General features: G+C 41.2%; 1 protein-coding gene across 5 annotated transcripts in view; it reads right to left on the bottom strand.

Annotated features, from left to right (window-relative positions):
- Positions 1-19,795, bottom strand: part of KIF1B (kinesin family member 1B) — a 148,132-nt gene that overhangs the window by 71,034 nt on the left and 57,303 nt on the right. For 3 of the 5 annotated variants that reach the window (XM_079938471.1, XM_079938472.1, XM_079938474.1), the window contains exons 11-16: positions 17,793-17,871; positions 16,878-17,020; positions 15,755-15,796; positions 12,552-12,685; positions 3,088-3,167; positions 1,940-2,015 (exon numbers count right to left, since the gene is read on the bottom strand). In XM_079938471.1, coding sequence (XP_079794597.1) covers positions 1,940-2,015; positions 3,088-3,167; positions 12,552-12,685; positions 15,755-15,796; positions 16,878-17,020; positions 17,793-17,871 — 554 coding nt within the window. The remainder of the gene's footprint in view (positions 1-1,939; positions 2,016-3,087; positions 3,168-12,551; positions 12,686-15,754; positions 15,797-16,877; positions 17,021-17,792; positions 17,872-19,795) is intronic. The other 2 variants (XM_079938473.1, XM_079938475.1) reach the window with 1 other exon arrangement.

Below are 19,795 nucleotides of genomic sequence, written 5' to 3'. Positions count from 1 at the left end.
AACCCATCATGAGACTGGCCTAAAGAAAACGGAACCTCAAGAACAGGTTGGTTTTTTTTTTTCCTTTTCCCTTAGAAGTAACTTTCTCCTAGTTTATTGAGATATGAATGACAAAGTCTGTATTTATTTAGGTAGTACAATGTCATTGTAAAATGTGTCAATTTGATACATATACACATTGTGCTATGATTACCACAATCAAGTTAACACATCAGAAACAGGTTGTAAAACTGAATTTGGATGTGATCAGTGGTGTATCCCTTCCTTTCCTGAAGAAGTCTAGAAAGTTAAATCAAGTAAGAAAGCTTTGGAAACTGGGATCTCAGTTTGGAATTCTGTGCTGTTCATAATACTTATAACACACAATACTTATTCAAGTTATTTATAATTTGTGTTAAATGCCATAATTTTACAAGTTGTTATAAAAATTTTCCTCACAGTTCGTAACATTGAAAGATGTTATAAAATACCTTTAGATATATGCAAAGGCACAATCTAAATTCTATCAAGCCTATAACTGCTAAAATATCTACAATCATACATAATATATCTGAATAAAATAATGTCTTACTGAAAAATCATTGACCTATGGCAATATAAACATATGAAATACTGTTATTATTGTTCCAGGTCTAAAATATATATCCAGGGCTTCCCTGGCGGCGCAGTGGTTGAGAGTCCGCCTGCCGATGCAGGGGACGCGGGTTCGTGCCCCAGTCCGGGAAGATCCCACATGCCGCGGAGCGGCTGGGCCCGTGAGCTGTGGCCGCTGAGCCTGCACGTCCGGAGCCTGTGCTCCGCAACGGGAGAGGCCACAACAGTGAGAGGCCCGCGTACAGCAAAAAAAAAAAAAAAAAAAAAAAAAAAAAAAAAAATATATATATATATATATATATATATATATATAAAAAATGTCTCTAAATCAATTTTCTTTGTTGAAAATAACACATCAGAATTTATAAAAAAGAAAAACCTAACCAGAGAATCCTAAAAAAAACCCACAGGACTATTTCATATCACATAAAATTAAAGTACCAGTTGAAAACTCCACACCCATTCCATGCTAACCTAGAGAGACCATTATCAGACCCTTGCATGAAGACATTTAAGTATCCAATAGTTAATCTGAAATCATATGAAATGAAGGACCATTTATTACTAGTATGAAATATATGCTTTGTACATCAATATATGTTCTATTACTGTCCTATAAATAAGCACACAAAATAATCATTTCATAATAGTTTTCCAATATCTAATAATAACTAAGAAGCAACTAAGCAGGGGGTGGGGTGGAGAAAAAGAAAGAAAAGACCTTGCTATTCTAATTAGCTAAAAATGTATCTACTACTTAACAACTATGACTAGGTAAGTAGGACAGTAACTACTGGAGTCATTAAAAAAAAAAAAAACTGAGAAGGGAGCAGAGGAGGCTAGACGGATGAGGACAGGAGCTGCTTTACTCAGTCCAGTGGTTGTCTATCACACAAACTGTAAAAGCAAACTGAAGCAGTAGTTTTCTACACAAACCTGAACAGCTGAAACTGCTTCCAAAGAATTATAATTCAGGGTTGCTGGCATCTGTGGGGAAAACTACATAGAAAGAGTAGCCAAACTGAAGCAAGGTATGCAAGGTTAGGCTAGGAATTTTAGATAAAGCAACGATGAAGAGGAAACATACTGAATCATGACCAAAAGTTACAGATTTATACTGCCTTGGATTTTATTTTATAAACAGTAAATATTTCTGAAAGCATTTTAGAAACAGGTTGGCCTTGTATTGTAAGATGAAATCAAAAATATCAGAAATTAAGCCAAGTCTCAAGATTTAAAAGAAAAGGAAGAAGAGGAGCCAGCCCTGAAAGACATGAAGTGCCTCGTGACCAAGACAAACAAAAAGTGTTTCTGTTTGTTTAAGTTTCACAACATTGTTCCCTACCTTTTTAGGTGAGAAAACCCCCAGGGTTCCTCCATCTTCCCGAATGGCAACTCCCATCTCAGCCAACAAGGCCTCTCTAGAAAAAGCAACAAGCGTATCAGAGTAACAATACCAAAATGTCAAGTCAGTCAGTCTAACTTGAATTGGAAAATAACGCAGAGCAAAAGCAACTGTCCATGTTTAAAGTCAGTAATACAAATGTGAAAGAATCTGCTTATCCCATCATTAATGAGAAATTATTTCTAAGAGAAATTGTATATTCAAAATAAAGTATGTTCTTGTCTTAGGTAAAGCTATATTCACCCAAATAAGAACTTTGTCACATCTGACTTCGGAGGTAGACAATAATTCATAAATATGTCTATTAATATAAAAAAAGGAAGAAAGGAATATTCCCTTAAGGCAATACATCCACTTCAAAGAACCATTCCTTAAAATCCAAGAAAGCAATCAGAAAGTAACTTTGATATAGGGAGTATTATCTATAAATGTGATTTTCTCAAATATCATGTTCCCATGACCACCATCATATTGATTCAACAATTCTAGCTTAAAATCTCTACAATAGAGAAGAAAATTGTTTCATACATTCACTTTACAAACACGTTAGCACTCACTTCTGCCTCATCTTCCATGAAGGAAGAAGATAGGAACTAACATTTTTTAAATGTATATTTATTCCAATAGCAAAAGTATTATTTTGGATTATGTTTATCTTTAGGGTAGAGAATTGGGAGGTTAAGATAAAATACAGATTTTGAAAGTTTGCAACTGAAACTACTTAACCTCTTACCAAAGAGGTTCTAGAAAACATAACTCTGAAAGTCAGTAATCAGAACAGCTTTTTTTTTATTTGCGCCTTTATCAAAGGCAGTCTTTTTGCAAATTAAAAACTCTTCAATATCTTCAATTTTTATATGGATCCCTAGCAACACGTAGTACAGTAACTAAGAACACGACTCCCTAGGGAACACGTGAATTTCACTTCAGAGTGTAAATTGGGCCATAAGTCCCATACGGGTTTGTTTGTTTTGTATTTGGGGAGGAAAGGTTCTTTGTTTTTAACTTCTATTTTATCTTTTCTTACTATAAAAGTAATCTAAATTCCTCAGAAAATTTAGAAACATTCCAGAGTTTAACTTCCTGACCTCTCCATTCTGATGGCCTCTGTTTTACGCAGCTTTTCTTCCCAGGTTTCGTTCAACTCTGCAATGATCTTCTCCGATTCCTAAGGAGGAAGTACACAGTTAAGCACCAAAGAGTCTTATAATTCAACATTCCGTGTCTAGGAAGAGCAGCAAGAAGCAGATGATGCCCTTTTGAGGATATGAGGCAGAATCTAATTCGATGAGGTGGGTTTTTTTCCCTTTCTTAATATGTAAAGAAAGAAATCAGCCCCAGATGTATTAATTCTCTTTAAGCCCTAATAAAAATAGCTTAATAGTGTGTGTGTGTATATGTGTGTGTGAGAGAGTGTGTGTGTAGAAGGAAAGGTAATATTAGCATCCCAAAATGCAAAGCATTGTTCCTGACAGCCACTGCTACAAAAGAAAAAAGCCCCCAATGATATTTGTTGCTTTTCTTGAAATTATTTATTTATTTGGTTGCGCTGGGTCTTTTTTTTTTTTTTTGGCTGCACTGGGTCTCCGCTGCTGCGCTTGGGCTTATTCTCTATTGCGGCGAGCGGGGGCCATTCCTCGCCGTGGTGTGCAGGCTTCTCATTGCGGTGGCTCCTCTTGTTGCGGAGCACGGTCTCTAGGCGCACGGGGTTCAGTAGCTGTGGCGCACGGGCTTAGCTGCTCCACGGCACGTGGGATCTTCCTGGACCAGAGCTCGAACCCGTGTCTCCTGCATAGGTAGGCAGATTCTTAACCTCTGCACCACCAGGGAAGCCCTGCGCTGGGTCTTAGTTGCGGCAGATGGGCTCCTTAGTTGCAGTTTGCCCGCTCCTTAGTTGTGGCACACAGCCTCCTTAGTTGTGGCATCCAAACTCCTAGTTGCGGCATGCATGTGGGATCTAGTTCCCTGACCAGGGATCACACCCGGGCCCCCTGCATTGGGAGATCAGAGCCTTAACCACTGCACCACCAGGGAAGTCCCTTCATTGTTTTTTGTTTCACTATAATTTCACCACAACACCACAACACTGACAGGGTTCAGAACATGCTCGCCCAAATATGGTATTATCTTGGCATACTGAATACTTTAAGCTGAGTGATTTAAGAAATGGTACAAGTAGGAAGGACTCTCTGAGCTCCTCTTGAAGCAAGTCGTAAGACCCTCATGAGATGTAACCTCCCTACACCTGGAGGAATGGAGCATCCTTATTTCTCAAGATGAAGGAACACGAAGAATATGAACAGATAGGCCTTCATTAAGTTTCCCCAGTTTACTATAGGCAGACCTCGTTTTATTATACTTCACTTTATTGCACTTCTCAGGTATGGCATTTTTTACAAATTAAAAGTGTGTGGCAACCCTGCATCGAGCAAGTCTACCAGCGCCATTTTTCCAACAGTATTTGCTCACTTCGTGTCTCTTGTGTCACATTTTGGTAGTTCTTTTTTTTTTTTAATTTATTTTTATTTACTTTTGGTTGCATTGGGTCTTCATTGCTGTGCGTGGGCTTTCTCTAGTTGCGGCGAGTGGGGGCTACTCTTCATTGTGGTTTGCGGGTTTCTCATTGCAGTGGCTTCTCTTGTTGCAGAGCACAGGCTCTAGGTGCACAGGCTTCAGTAGTTGTGGCTCGCAGGCTCTAGAGCGTAGGCTCAGTAGTCGTTGCTCTGCAGCACGTGGGATCTTCCCGGACCAGGGCTCGAACCTGTGTCCCCTGCACTGGCAGGCGCATTCTTAATCACTGCGCCACCAGGGAAGCCCACATTTTGGTAATTCTTGCAATATTTCAAACATTTTCATTATTATTACATTTGTTATGGTGATATGTGATCAGTGATCTTTGATGTTACTACTACAATTTGCTGAAGGTTCAGATGATAACACTTTTTAGCAATAAAGTATTTTTAAATTAAGGGGTTTTTTTTGGACATAATGCTATTGCACACTTAATAGACTACAGTATAGTGTAAACTTAACTTTTATATGCACTGGGAGACCAAAAAATTTGTGTGACTCACTTTATTGTGATATTCACTTTACTGCGGTAGTCTGGAACTGAACCTGCAATACCTTCGAGGTGCCTATACTCTTAACTCACATCCCCCTTTGTTCAATCACATATTCCCACAACTTTTCACTCTTCACCAAACCCAGCATAAAAATGTTCATGTTTAACACTTCTTTGGGCCTTCATTTCCTTATGAAGTCTTCCATGTCATGTAAACAAACACTAAATAAATTTGTAAGCTTTTCTCTTGTTTATCTGCCTTTTGTTAATCTGGGGCCCCAGCCAAGAACCTAGAAGGGTAGAAGGAAAGATATTTTTCCTCCCCTAGCATACAGTACCCCTCTGAACACAACCCAATTCCCTTTCCCAGAAAGGTTTAATATTAATCTCATATGAAGGCACGTAGCCACTAGAGTGACAATTTCCCAATCTCTTGCTGAGTGTTTATTATATGCCAGAAATATAAGAACTAAAACATGTTTCCTGATTTCAGGAGCTTACTGTATACCAGAGAGAGAAGGAAGTAACTGATCATTCATTCATGCAGTAATTATATATAACTGCATTACATGCCAAGCCCTGTTCTAGGCAACTAGAGATATGGCAGGAAACAAAATTCCTGCCCCTCATGGGGCTTATATTCTTGTAAAGAGACTCAGATAATCAATCCATTTTAATCAGTAAGTCAAGTATACAGTATGCCAGACAGTGATAAGAGCTTTGTAGAAAAATAAAGCAAAGAAAAGAGGAATGTAGGGGGAGGGGTGGGTGAGGGAGCAATCTGCAGTGGGGTTGTCAGGACAGAGCTCATTGACAAGGTTCTACATAGGCAGACACAAAGGAAGAGCATGGGTATGTGAGGGAATAGGTAGGAAATGCCTGGCACTTTCCAGGAACAACAGCATAGCTAGAGCAGCATGTTAGAGGATTGTGAATGGGAATGGTAGGAAAAAACAACAGGGCAGTGTGCTAAGTGCTACAACTGAAGTGTTCACAGGTCTGCTGGAGGGTGGATGAGTCAAGGCTGAGTGATACTCATACTGAGAATGAACTGACCAGGCAAAAAATGGAGGGAGAGGGGTACCAAAAAGGGAGTTAAGCACATGCAAAAAGCAGGAGAAAATGCTAGTCCTGGATACGAAATTAGAAAGTCAGATGACAATGATGATAATGATGATGAGATAATAGTAGTGGTAGTGATTCAGGATGAGAAGCTTTGACAGTTCACAAAATATTTCATTGTATAATTCATTTACCGGGCTATTGTATGAAGCCTCTGAGATCCCAAAACATAACTATCTACATAGAAAGAAATTGTGAATATGTAATACAATAAACCCTGAGGCATCTGGCACTTGGTTTTCTGGAACGAGGCATGGTAGCATGTTAAAAAGCCGAGTTGGGCTTCCCTGGTGGCGCAGTGGTTGAGAGTCCGCCTGCCGATGCAGGGGACGTGGGTTCGTGCCCCGGTCCGGGAAGATCCCACATGCCACGGAGCGGCTGGGCCCGTGAGCCATGGCTGCTGAGCCTGTGTGTCTGGAGCCTGTGCTCCGCAACGGGAGAGGCCACAACAGTGAGAGGCCCGCGTACCAAAAAAAAAAAAAAAAAAAAGCAGCAGAGTAGGGCTTCCCTGGTGGCGCAGTGTTTAAGAATCTGCCTGCTAATGCAGGGGACACGGGTTCGAGCCCTGGTCCAGGAAGACCCCACATGCCACGGAGCAACTAAGCCCATGCGCCACAACTACTGAGCCTGCGCTCTAGAGCCTGTGAGCCACAACTACTGAAGCCTGTGTTCCTAGAGCCCACTCTCTGCAACAAGAGAAGCCACCACAATGAGAACCGCAAACCGCAACGAAGAGTAGCCCCCGCTCGCCACAACTAGAGAAAAGCCCACGCACAGCAACAAAGACCCAACACAGCCAAAAATAAAAAAAATTAAAAAAAATAAAAAAGCCAAGTAAAGACTCAAGGAGTCAGAAGAAACAAACAGGAGAGCATGATGATGATGATGATGATGATGATGATGATGATGATGATGATGGAGGAGAAGAACAATAACAACAACAGGCTAAGCTAGACAAAGAGCAAAACTGATAAAAGTTAGAAAAGGCCTGGGCGTCAGTAAGGTGAATATAAAGGGGACCACGCAGCAGGTACCCAGAAATGAGTCGGTTACAAAGTGGGAGAAGCTAGAACGAGCCTGCAGCGGAAGGCAGGAAGGTAGAGACAAAATCGCCTAAACTGGCTCTCATCAACCCCCGAGCACACACATAGGCTGAAAGACTAAAACAGCCCCCTGAATGGCATCTCTACACAGTCCTCCAATAGGAATGAATAACATGCAGTGCATATGCCACTCCACTGCTGAGTGAGGAACCAACAAGCCACGTTAGAGGGCCAGCAGCCAAGAAAAACCCATATGGTTACGGTAAGGAATGAGATAGCCAGGGAAGGAAGTGTGCCAGGTGCCGAGTGGTCAACAGCCTACCTCTAACATGCCACAAGTTATTCAACAACTGAAACAGGATAGCATTAAATGCTTCTGCAAATGACTATAAAAGGGCAAGTATATATAAGCTACCACCATAACGTACAAGATTTTAAGGCTTATTAAACACTGCTGGAGGGGGATGGGGGAGGGAAGCACCGGGAGTTTGGGATTAACAGATGCAAACTATTACATATAGGATAGATAAACAAGGTCCTACTGTATAGCACAAGGAACTACCTTCAATATCCTGTGATAAACCATAATGGAAAAGAATATAAAAAAAAGAATGTCTATGTGTGTATGGCTGAGTCACTGTGCTGTCCAGCAGAGACTGGCACAACACTGTAGATCAACTATACTTCCATTAAAAAATTCAATTAAATTAAAGACAGCTGGATAGAAACCTTTACACTCTAAAGTGACAACTTCAAAAACAAAGGCATAGGATAACAGGATGTCCAAACCACAGCACCGAGACTAGTGCTTATTATATATACTGTGGTCCACAAGCCACTCTGATATTAGTTATGAAATACAAACTGACCTTTGAGATACTTAAAATATTTTTTTCCTGGTTGGTTATCTTCAGAAAAAGAGTGTATCAGAGCAGAGATTAATCCGGCTGTAGTAAAGCTATTCTATTTTGGGGCAACTATAAACTCACCCCAAGGAAGCAAAGTTACTGTCTAGGAATCCTCTTACCATCTTGCTGCCAACTCTAATGTGACCTCTCTCTTTTTACTCACCACCTGGAGGGTAAATCAGAATATGAGCTCCTTGTAGAAAAGTTAATTAGTAAGCTGAGTAAGGTACAATATACTTTTCTTTTTCATTAGGGCTTAAAAGTTGCAACTTTTATGTTGTCTAGAAAGTTGCTTTTTTTTTTAATTCTTTTAATTTATTTTTGGCTGCTTTGTTGCTGCACGCAGGCTTTCTCTAGTTGCAGCGAGCGGGGGCTACTCTTTCTTGTGGTGCGCGGGCTTCTCATTGCGGTGGCTTCTCCTGTTGTGCAGCACGGGCTCTAGGCGCAAGGGCTTCAGTAGTTGCAGCATGCGGGCTCAGTAGTTGTGGCACACAGGCTCTGAGGTGCATGGGCTCAGTAGTTGTGGCTCATGGACTCTAGAGTGCAGGCTCAGTAGTTGTGGTGTACGGGCTTGGTTGCTGGGCGGCATGTGGGATCTTCCCGGACCAGGGATCGAACCCGTGTCCCCTGCATTGGCAGGCGGATTCTTAACTACTGTGCCACCAGGGAAGTCCCTAGAAAGTTACTTTTTTAAACTCTGAAGAAAGGTTAGAGAAAACAATATTGAGTGTCATTTAGCTAAACTTCAGTGCTGGAAAAAGCCATTTATTCCAGAAACATTCTAGAAATATAGAGACTGAGGACCACAGAAACTAAGTGATTATCCCGAGGTCCCACTTCTCCCTGAGCCAGGTCTATAGTTGGGTTTCCTGTGTTCTGTTTTCCAATTAAGGCAGAATCAACAGCCTTTAAAGAAAATATTCTACTAAGTAGCTCACCATAAATTAAGCAAGAGTGAGGAATATTCTTTCTTCAAGCCTGAATAACAAACTTAGTATAAATAAAATAGAGATGCCAACAGGAAGACAGTTTTCAGTCTGAGTCATCATCAACTTACTCTGCAGGCAGGCCTGGCATGCTGGTCTCCAGAGCTGCCCATACCTCATTCTAGAAACCTAATTTTAAGATTAAACTGAAATTGGGATTCATGCTTCAGAAATGAGGAGTCAAGAGGACACTCTTTAAGGGTCTTTCCTTCCTGCAGGTACTGTACATTAAAAAATTCTGAAAAAACAGAGTGACATCAGGAACATTTTTTTAAGCTCCAAGGAGTGTTGGGCTCAGGCGTCATTCACTTTGATCTCACATCATGTATTATCTAGCTATTTGTACAGCACTGGTTAATAACTATGTTCATAATGCTAAATACAATTTAATTACTTCATCATGATCCAGTTAAGGTGGCAGAGAAGTCCACAGAACAAGTCAGAAATATTTCCCCCCAAAAAATTACAGTTTAACTTGTGGTGTTTAAATAGTTAAACACTTGCTACATGGAACGTTCCTTGAAGCCATCAGATGGGTTTTACTGCACTGAACGCAGCATGCGTCATAAGTGAGCTCCAAGCGTGGGGCCCTCGGGCGGCCTAGCACAGCATTTACCCTTGCATGCTTCTGTAATGGATATTTGTGGATATTTATAGTCTAAGCCTAAGCAGTGGCACTCACAGTACTGACACTGATGCCAGACTAATAAACACCAGAGGCACCACATAGTAACTGTAGCTACATATTTAAAACCTTATTAAGTCGGAATGCAAATCAAGGAGACAACATTTCAACTCAGTTTGAGCTGCAACTAAAAACTGAAAGCAATTACACTTTACTCTCTATTGCCAGAGGTTTGTGGAGGGCTCAAGATATTTATGATGGGGTAACATGGGTCTCTCCCATATGGAAACAGGCTATTCAGTGAATTAAGCAATAGCAGCTCCCTATGTAAAAGTGTTCTACCAACTGATCATTTTTTTAAAGTTAAAAGTAAAGAGAAGCAAAGGGACATAAAATGTTAGGAAAATGAATTAACCTCCTGTATTACTGTTTTCCATTAGGTACAGTATTTTTCTCCTACAGTGTCATGTCTTAGGAATGCCACTTCTTCACACTCAACAATGAAACAGTCCAAAAATGAGAAATTCTCAGGCATTTCTATCATACAAACACTGCCTTGCCCTGTAAACACAAGATGTTATCTGCCTGCAGCATTAAAATGTAGGTCTGCCGACATGAACTCTCACCATTCACAAAATAGGAGTCGAACTAAGGCGCTTATGCTTCAGTAAACTACCATGCTGCATTAAAAAAACAAGACTGAATGCAAAACCATAAAGAAACTATTTTCTAAAGCTTGGGAAAATGGAAGATGTCATTTAGGTTGGCTTAAAGGAGAACTAAAACAGAAATTTATTTTCTGATAAAAGCAATAGAGTTTTGTTTTGTTTCCGCTGGGAAGTAGGGAGATTGGGGGGAGGGTTCCTTGAATAATGGCAGTGTTATTCCCTAGAGACTATCTGGAAGATACAGGGCGACCTAATGCTTAAAAAGTCTGCTCCACATCTTGACTCCTAACATTCAACATTATTTTCAGTTGGTTCCACTTGGCAGTTGGGAAGAATTTTTTTTCCTACATCAAGATGTGTGTTAAAGGGAATGTAATCTCATTTGTACACTAAGGTAAGATTCAAATAGTAAGATTCAAAATCCCCAAAGAAAAATAACATTTTATATTGAATAGTAAATGAAAGATTTCACTTTTCCTTTCCACAGAACCTCTGCATGTCCCCAGTGGCCTGAACAGAACCCTACACAGCAACTTTGCCTATCATGATAAAATACAGAAATAAAAGCCTTCTTGCATAGGGCTTCACGAACATCGTTAGTAAAATTTCAAAGTCCATTTCACAATAGCAGAAATTATCCTTTCCTTTGCAAAATTTAATGAAAAGGTTTCTCACTCCCTGTCCCTCTGCCAGGTATTTTAGAATTTCACCCACTTTCCACTAACAAGTTCTGAAGGAAGAAACAAGATTACTTTTGTTTCTAAAGCACCTTATGTTAGAAGTGAGTGAAATGCCAAGGAAAAGGTAGGCTGATTAAGAAGCAGAAGCCCATTCTTCATATAAAATCTTTTTCAGCCTCACCTGCAAACCAAAATGAATGTTCTAGCACCTTCAATTATCAAGCTAAATTCCCTTTTAGCACAAAGGTTCAGCAAACCTTTTCCATCGTTAACCTATCAAAGTGTGTCACTATTCTCAACGGTCCTTGAATGAGCAGCCATGGTGGAGAACACTGAGTGCAATGTGAAGGGGACTGCACGCTCGGGGCAGGACTGCAACCCCCCAGCTCCTTAAAGTTTCTTTGCTCTCCTTGTTTTTCCTATCCAGTACTCTTTTTTTTTTTTAATTTAAGTTCTAAGCAGCTAGTGGGAAGCAGCCACATAGCACAGGGAGATCAGCTCAGTGCTCTGTGACCACCTAGAGGGGTGGGATAAGGAGGGTGGGAGGGAGACGCAAGAGGGAGGGGATATGGGGATACACGTATATGTACCCCAGTACTCTTGAATACAAAGGCCACAAGGTACGGATAGAACTATCATCCTGGAAATGACAAGCAGGGAAAGAAAAGGCATTTGTGTTGTTGTCACGGTGGTTTCAGGGATGGCACCACAGGGGACAACTGTCTGTTCTCACTGTAGTCACCAAGGGGGAAGAAAGAACCTACGAGTCAGAAGACTTTGCTGCTCCTAACGTTCGTATTCATGGAGAGAGACAGAAAGTACCTGACAGCGCCAGCAACAGGCTGGGAAAGCCAAGCCGGGTGCCACGGTGGGTGACCGGACATGCAGGACTCAAGTGTGCACACCAGCACTAACATCCGTGAGCCCATATGCACCAGCACAGGAGGGGGCGGCCCTTCCACAGCAGTGCTCCCAGGGCTTTCTGTGAACTTCCAGAAAATATCATTTCACGTGTCTCTGAATAAACCTGGTACAGCTACTCAAATGTGCAAACTTTCTTTTGATTATACATTTTACTAACAGAAGCAGGGGCCTATACAGAATTCCATCTTCAAAATAAACCAAATGTTTAATTAGTTTCCAGTGAAATGTCTAACTAAACAATTTCACTGTGACTTATAAACTACCTCAGAATTAATGGACATATCTACTTATCAGTTACTTTGCCTGGCCAGCTTACAATCTGCCTATGCATCCCTCCCTCCCATCCCTGCCGGGCCATGTCAGACTCAAGTATTCTGGTGAAAATTATCTTACAAAGCAGCAATTTCAGGACACTTCTGAGAGTTAGAAATTTCTTCCATATGCTGAACCAGAATCTCAGTGATTTTTAGTCCTAACTCTGCCTTGTGGAGCTACACAGAATACCTTTCATTGAATCTGAGTTACTACTTACCTTTAGACGTTCAATGGCTTCCTCTCCTCCAGGTGTAGACATGATTCTCTCCTGAATACTGGTCACAGATGTTAAGCCCACCTGACTATTGAGTGAGCAGGAAGATGGAGATGAAGTAAGGGACCCCATGGATGCTGTGGAAAAATTGCCAGGACGTTGATTCTCAGAGGCTAGCAAGTACCTATGCTTATTGTTCTGAAAATCTTTCAGATCTGGGAGATAGAAAGAAGGGAAGGCAGAAAAAGTAGAAAAGAGGGAAAGGAGCAGGAGAAGAAAAAAGACAGGAAGGAACACCAGTGTAAGAAAGGACAGCATTAAAGCAGCAAGACCAAGACAAGTTATGATACAAAGACAAGTTATACTTGTTCTAGATGGCAGTTCTGAAGCATGTCTGTCTTTAATACTGGTATTTTAGAAGTTAAGAACCGCTTCTGAATTTAGAAACTAAAAAATTCTAATGTGGGTTAACATTGTATCTGTTAGGGGGTAACCAGAGCCTCAAAGAATACAGCTCAGGCTCTCCCCCTAAACAGCCATGCTACATTCCTGTATTCCTTCTATGGCTCCAAATCTACAACGTCTTAGGTTTATACTACTCTTAAATCCCAGTAGTTTGTAACAGTAAGGGAAAAAAGATGATCATTTATTTATCAATATCAATACATATCAGTCTGGCCCAGTATGTATGTCATTCAGCAAAAATTCCCAAGAAAATGTTATGTTAGAACAAAAATCTGAGTGCTCAGTAGTGTTCTTTGTATGCTAAAAAGGATTTTTAAAATATGCCTTTTAAAAAAAGGAGAGGTAATCATAGCAATTATAGGGATCTTGTATAAGTCCTGGTTAAGAACTTAGGGTTGACTACCTCAACAGTGACGAACAATTAGCAAACTGTTGAATTTGGTGTAGCTTACATTCGTCTATTAGAGCAAGCAAAAATTAAGGCTGATTATCTGCTAATTTAAGTAAGGCTCCCACTTTGCCTAACCGAATAACCATGAGTCATTGGGGAGCTGAGTTCCTAGTATGGAATGCAAGTTTTAGGGACATGCTTTCATTTACTAAGGTCTTTAATAGAACTCTAAGTTTTGCTTTTAAACTTAGTTTTGGTAAAAAGAGCCACAAACAACAAATTCATTAATTTGCTGTTTGTACTTTTCTTCATTAGTCATCTTTCTCAAATAGGCACCAGAGGAAATCCATAGGTATTGGTGCATTCCTATTTTTAAATCAGCTCATTTTTAAATGTAAGAAAATCTACACTGCTCAAAGTTCATATCAAAACTAAATAAGTTTTCCTTAAAGGATATAATATGAATCAACACAAAGAGTCAGAAGAAACATTATTAGCTCTCTCTGCGTCTACCCATGTGAATTTAATCAAAGCCAGTTCTTGAAGCCCCTTAAAACCAGCGGTTGCTTCAAGACAGTTTGAAAACCACCATCTGCACATATAGAACATAGGAAAACAAGCAAGTTTTAAAAGGGGGGTAGGAACTGGAGCAAAAAATTAGCCATCAGGTGATGGCAGCAAAGTGGGAAAGAATAGGATGGATGGAGTTTAGAAGGTCCAATTGACACATGCAAGCCCTAAAAGGCATTAAGGGTAGTGACTGAAACAGAAACTTAGAGGTAGTCAAGGCTGCTTTCCTGCACAGATACAGAATTAAAACTTAGTCATGCATAGCTTTCTGGGAGATTCCACAACTGCTCAGAAAAGAGTGAGGCAGCAAGCTGGCAGCAGCATCACCTGGAGCACAAAAGCGAGAACAAAGGGTGTCTTTCCCACACCAGTTATCAGTTGGCTTTGGAAATCTCAGACAGAGCTGTTCCAGTCCAAGAGTCACTCTGGATTAGGATGTTATAGTGCCTTCAAGGCTTAACCTCATCACAGCAGCCAGGGCTACCTTTGGTTTCTCCTATGTATTGCCTCACTGTCTACCAAGCCTTGTTACATGCCCTACTGTAGAAATAAATAAATCAATAAAAATCTAAAACTTAGCCCCCCAAAATCAAGTTTCTTCACTTATTCTAATAATTTCTTGATGAATTATCTTGAAAGGGTAAGAAATTACTTTCTTGCCAACATAATGACAGATATGCAGTGGGTAATGAGGTGTGATCCTTTTTATAAAATGTCCTCATTTCAAGCACACATTTTAGACACCCAAGTTTTTTTGTTGTTTTTTTTGCAGTACGCGGGCCTCTCACTGTTGTTGCCTTTCCCGTTGCGGAGCACAGGCTCCGGGCACACAGGTTCAGCGGCCATGGCTCACGGGCCCAGCCGCTCCGCGGCACGTGGGATCTTCCTGGACCGGGGCACGAACCTGCGTCCCCTGCATCGGCAGGCGGACTCTCAACCACTGCCCCACCAGGGAAGCCCGACAGCCAAGTTTTTTAAAATTTAATTGGTAATTCATGAAAAAGGGAAAAAAATGTTTACCTAACCATCAAGTAAGCTGAGGCCCAAGATATGGAGGAAATCAACTTAGCATAAGCACAGGTGAGTGCTAATCCAACATTCACAAAGCTACTCAGTCATGGAGATTTGGCCAACTAGAAGTGACTGTTTTCAATTATATATACACTAAGGCTCAGAATTACACAGCTAATTTAAAAGGATTTTCCTAATAAATAATCAGGACCTGAAGGATCAAGAGGCCAAAAAAGGCGTAATATGATTAAAAACAAGGGCTCTGGGTTACACTACCCAGTCTGACCACAAAGAAACCACGGGATCTCATTTAGTGGCAAACTACCCACTCCAGGCAGCAGTGTCCTCCTTAGCAAAATGGAGCTCTGTCAGAGTCACTGACAGGACTAAAGAGATAATATATTCAAGATACCTAGAACAGGTCCTGGCACATTATAAACACTCAAAACATGGGAGCTGCTGTCATCACTATCATCATGTATGACTTTGGATTCAATTTAATCACATTTAAGTGGAAAAACTGAACAGTAGAAGCAGCAAGAGGTTTTTAAGCCTCTCAACTTTATTCAAGCCACAAACTGAAATCCAGCAAAACTTGCTTTGCTAATGGAAAAGGGCAAAAATAGGAACATTTCTGAATCTACAGTATGCTCTGTCTGGGATTTCTCTGTTAGGATGGCTGGCATGCAAAGCTCATTTTAAGGCTGATCCAGCAGAGGCAGATTAGCAAGTCAGAGTGCTGGAAACACCCAGTACATGAAATACACACATTTGCCTCCACTTCCAGAGTAATCATCGATCAATGGATCAGCTGAAGGTAAGCAAGAGGGAAAATACAAAAAGGGTCAAAGTTCAGGTTCAGCAATGACAGAGGGAACAGAGCAGTATTTGGCACTTGGGAAGGTGAAAAAATTGACACTTAGAATAATATATTATCATTTTACAAACTGTACGTATTCATTTAAACTCAGGTGCTAATCAGTAAGAAGAACTAAACTAGAAGAGGCCTTGAAAATCTTATTAGAATTGTAAACACTATAATATTAATCTGACACTCAAAAAATAAAAATATGCTTTATTAAATAAACCCATATACTATTCTACCTGAATGATCTAGTTAACTCACTTAGGAGAACTTCTGATTAGACATTATGTAGGCAGATCACTGAGGTTAAAAAAGATTCAATTTAAGACAACATTGTAAGACTCTCTGGAAGTCTAATTCTTGAACTTGACAGGAATTGGTTATTTTCCCCTTCATAAGTTCATAAGGAGTGAGTTGGGGGGCATTCAATCATTTTGTAGGGGGGAAACCACTCAAAGGTAAATCTTTTCTGAAAGGTGACTGGAATAGTGGGTTTCTTACATATATATTACTACTACATTAATCGAGAGAAACCCATAACACAAAAACAAAAATTTTAAGTTAACAGTTTTATGAAGTGGTTAATTTCTCAGTGAGAATAAACTTAACATTCCAAATAAACTTCACTGCTGATCTAAAACAGAAATCTAATAAAAATACAAATAATGATATATTACGTTTTAAGAAGTAATTTCATGAGTTCAAACAGATACGCTGGTACATGGTACATAAAGGAATTCTAAGATCATTTTCAATGAGTTTTCTTTTTTCTTTTTTTTTTTTCTTTGGCCACAGGTCTTGCGGGATCTGTCCCCCAACCAGGGATTAAACCAGGCCATGGCAGTGAAAGCCCCAAATCCTAACCACTAAGCCACCAGGGAACTACTCTCAATGGGCTTTTTAAGAAGTTAAGAACAAACAAAAACCTCTTGCTTTACCATCTAGCTGCCTCAAGCTCCTTAACTCTAAGTTTAAGAGCCCTCGAGAGGAAAGGAATAGATTTTGCGTTGATCCTTAATTCACTTACTGTCAATAATATCTCCCAACCCCTGAGCACGAAGAAGGTCCTTCAGCCGTGTCACCTCTTCCTTTAATTCACGAACCAGTTTGGCATTGGGGTCCTCATTGATAACAGCATTGCATTTAATTTGTTTTGCACGATCTGCATATCTAGATCCAAAAAGAAAACACATTTTTGCCATTCCTCAAATGCTCTACTTCTCATAAGTAACATACCATTATTTCTAAATCAAACAGCTTGAGTATTTACACATTTTATGAGCCTTAATAATACATTTGTAGAAAGCTTTACAGTACTTTATAAAGATGAGGAAAAAGTCTCCAATGAATTTAAGTGATTTCCCCAAGATCACAAAGGAAATAAATATCAAAGAGAGGACTCAAAACTAATTTATTAGACCACATAGTGTTTCTTCCATTATATCAAAAATGTCTTTAATGAGACAAGAGTTGAAAGTTCCAGATTAAAGTAATGGAACCTATTCATATATAAGACTACCCTACTAGTAAACATTCTGTCAGTAATTTTTAAAATATTACATGTACTCATAACTTTGTTACTTTTTATGATGTGAGCATTTCTATAATGACAAACATGAGAAGGGGACACTTCTTTTTACAGAAATAAATATTGTAAGAAATTTCTACTATTATCTAAAAGTTATCCGAAAATCTCACCAGAGCAAATTTAATATCTTTCCTATGAAAAAGTTCCTGCCTTTCTCAATGAAACTGAAAACTATAAACAGGTAAGCTCTATTATAATAAAAATCATTTTCCCCCATGTTTCCCCTGTTATGAGAGGGATGGATCATTGGTTACTCAAGCGACTACCCACATAGCATATGAAAATCCATGGCGTAACAAGATGACTTATGGTAGCACTGTGTTCTGTTTAGCTATTGAAATCAAACTGGAGTACCTCAGAGTGCTCAAAGTTTCATCATAGTTGATATCTGCTGGGCTCAGAGCAGCAACCATTGCAGTCCGAGAATTGCCACCTAAAAAGATGAATCATAATTATCTCAAACCATACTCATTTTAGAAAAACTTTTATTGAATGTGTCAAATCAGACAGCACAATCCCAGATCCCAAGATTTCATCAACAGATTTTTGGACTGCCCCCACGCCAGGCACTGTTATATGCACATCTTAGCATCTGGATGTACTGTGTCCAGTTTCCCTCTTCCCACTCCCATTAAGATCTCAGACACTCCACCAAGGCCATTCTTAGTGATGTCAAAGTCACTGGCAACATGGACAGCACAACAGGCCATTCTCAGCCACTCCTTCTATCATCAACATGTGACACAGCTAATCACTACCTCCTTCTCATTAAGAATGAGGGAAAGGGGCTACAGGAACAGTGAATGAAGGGCAAAAAGGCCGGAAAACATCAACAAAGAGGAGTAAGGGTTGGTAATATCTAATTATGTGCATCAAAGGAGCATGGGGTTTTCAAAAAGGAAGAAGAAACAACAGTTTGAAGCAGGTGCATGTGGTCACATAAACAACTACTTCACAGTTCATGTCCTGAAGTAAACGAGATTTGGGAGCAAACCCTGACTTAAAGGTGAGCAAATCCAGGGAAGTAGCCAAGATGGCGGAGCAGGAAGACCCTGAGCTCCCTCCTCCCACAGGCACACCAAAATTACAACTGTTTACAGAGCAGCTACTGATGAGAAAAAACAGAAGACTAGCAGAAAAGACCTTCTCCAACTAAGGAAGGAATCACGAGACAGGTAGGAGGGGCAGAGATGTGGGATAGTTAAGACCCACAGCCCTGGGTGGGCGACGCACAAATGGGAGGATAATTACAATTGCAGAGGTTCTCCCCAAAGAGCAAGGGGCCTGAGCCCCCCATCAGGCTACTGCACCAGGAAGATGAGCCCCCAGAACGTTTGGCTTTGAAGCCCAGCAGGGCTTACTTTTGGAACAGCCAGAAGGCTGTGGAAAACAGAGACTCCACTCTTAAAGGGCACACACAAAGTCTCACCCGCTCCAGGACCCAGGGCAGAAGCAGTAATCTGAAAGGAGCCTGGGTCAGACCCACATGCTGATCTTGGAGGACAAGAGGCAGAAGTGCACCCTGGGGACACAGACACAGACACTGGCAGCAGCCAATTTTGGGAGCTCGTTCTATCACAAGGACACTGGTACAGACAAATCCCATTTTGGAATTCTCCCTCTAGCTTATTAGTGCTAGGACTGGCCCTGCCCACCAGCAGGTCTGCTGCCTTAAGACCCGCAGAACCCACAGCCACTCCGGGACCCAGCCCTGTCTACCAGAGGGCCCAAGACCCTGACCCGCACACCAGCGCACTGGCACTAGCCCCAGGGACCCTGGGACCCAGCTCCACCCACCAGTGGGCCAGCACCAGCCTCAGAATCCCCTGGGCCCCAACCCTGCCCACCAGCAGGCCAACATCAGCTTTAAGACCCTCAGGGCCCTGCAGCCAGAGACCTGGGAACCCAGCTCTGTCCATCAGTGAGCTGGCACTAGCCCCGGAATGCCCTGGGCTCCAGTCCCACCTGCGACCAGGCCGATACCAGCTCTGAGACACCTTGGACCCTTCAGCCAGCTGCCCCAGGATCCAGCCCCACTCACCAGCATTGCCAACACCAGCTTTAGGACACTCCAGGCTCTGCAGCCAGCCCTGTCAGGAACTGGCCCTACCCACCAGCAAATCGACAACAGATCCAGGACCCCCAGCCCTGTAACCACCCACTCCAGAACCCAGCCCCACCCACCAATGTTTGGCAGCCTCCACACAAGGCAGGGCCTGGAAACCAACTGGACCGGGGGTCAGCCACGCCTACCAGACTTCCCACAGTAGTCAGCCTGCCACAAGAGAAGGACCCTCACAGCCCAAATAGGAGGCACCCCTAGAGCATATAGCTCTGGTGACCAGAGGGAAGTGCAT

This window comes from Stenella coeruleoalba (genome assembly GCF_951394435.1).
Source record: "Stenella coeruleoalba genome assembly, chromosome: 1".
NCBI lineage: Eukaryota > Metazoa > Chordata > Mammalia > Artiodactyla > Delphinidae > Stenella > Stenella coeruleoalba.
This window is presented reverse-complemented; position numbering and strand designations above follow the sequence as displayed.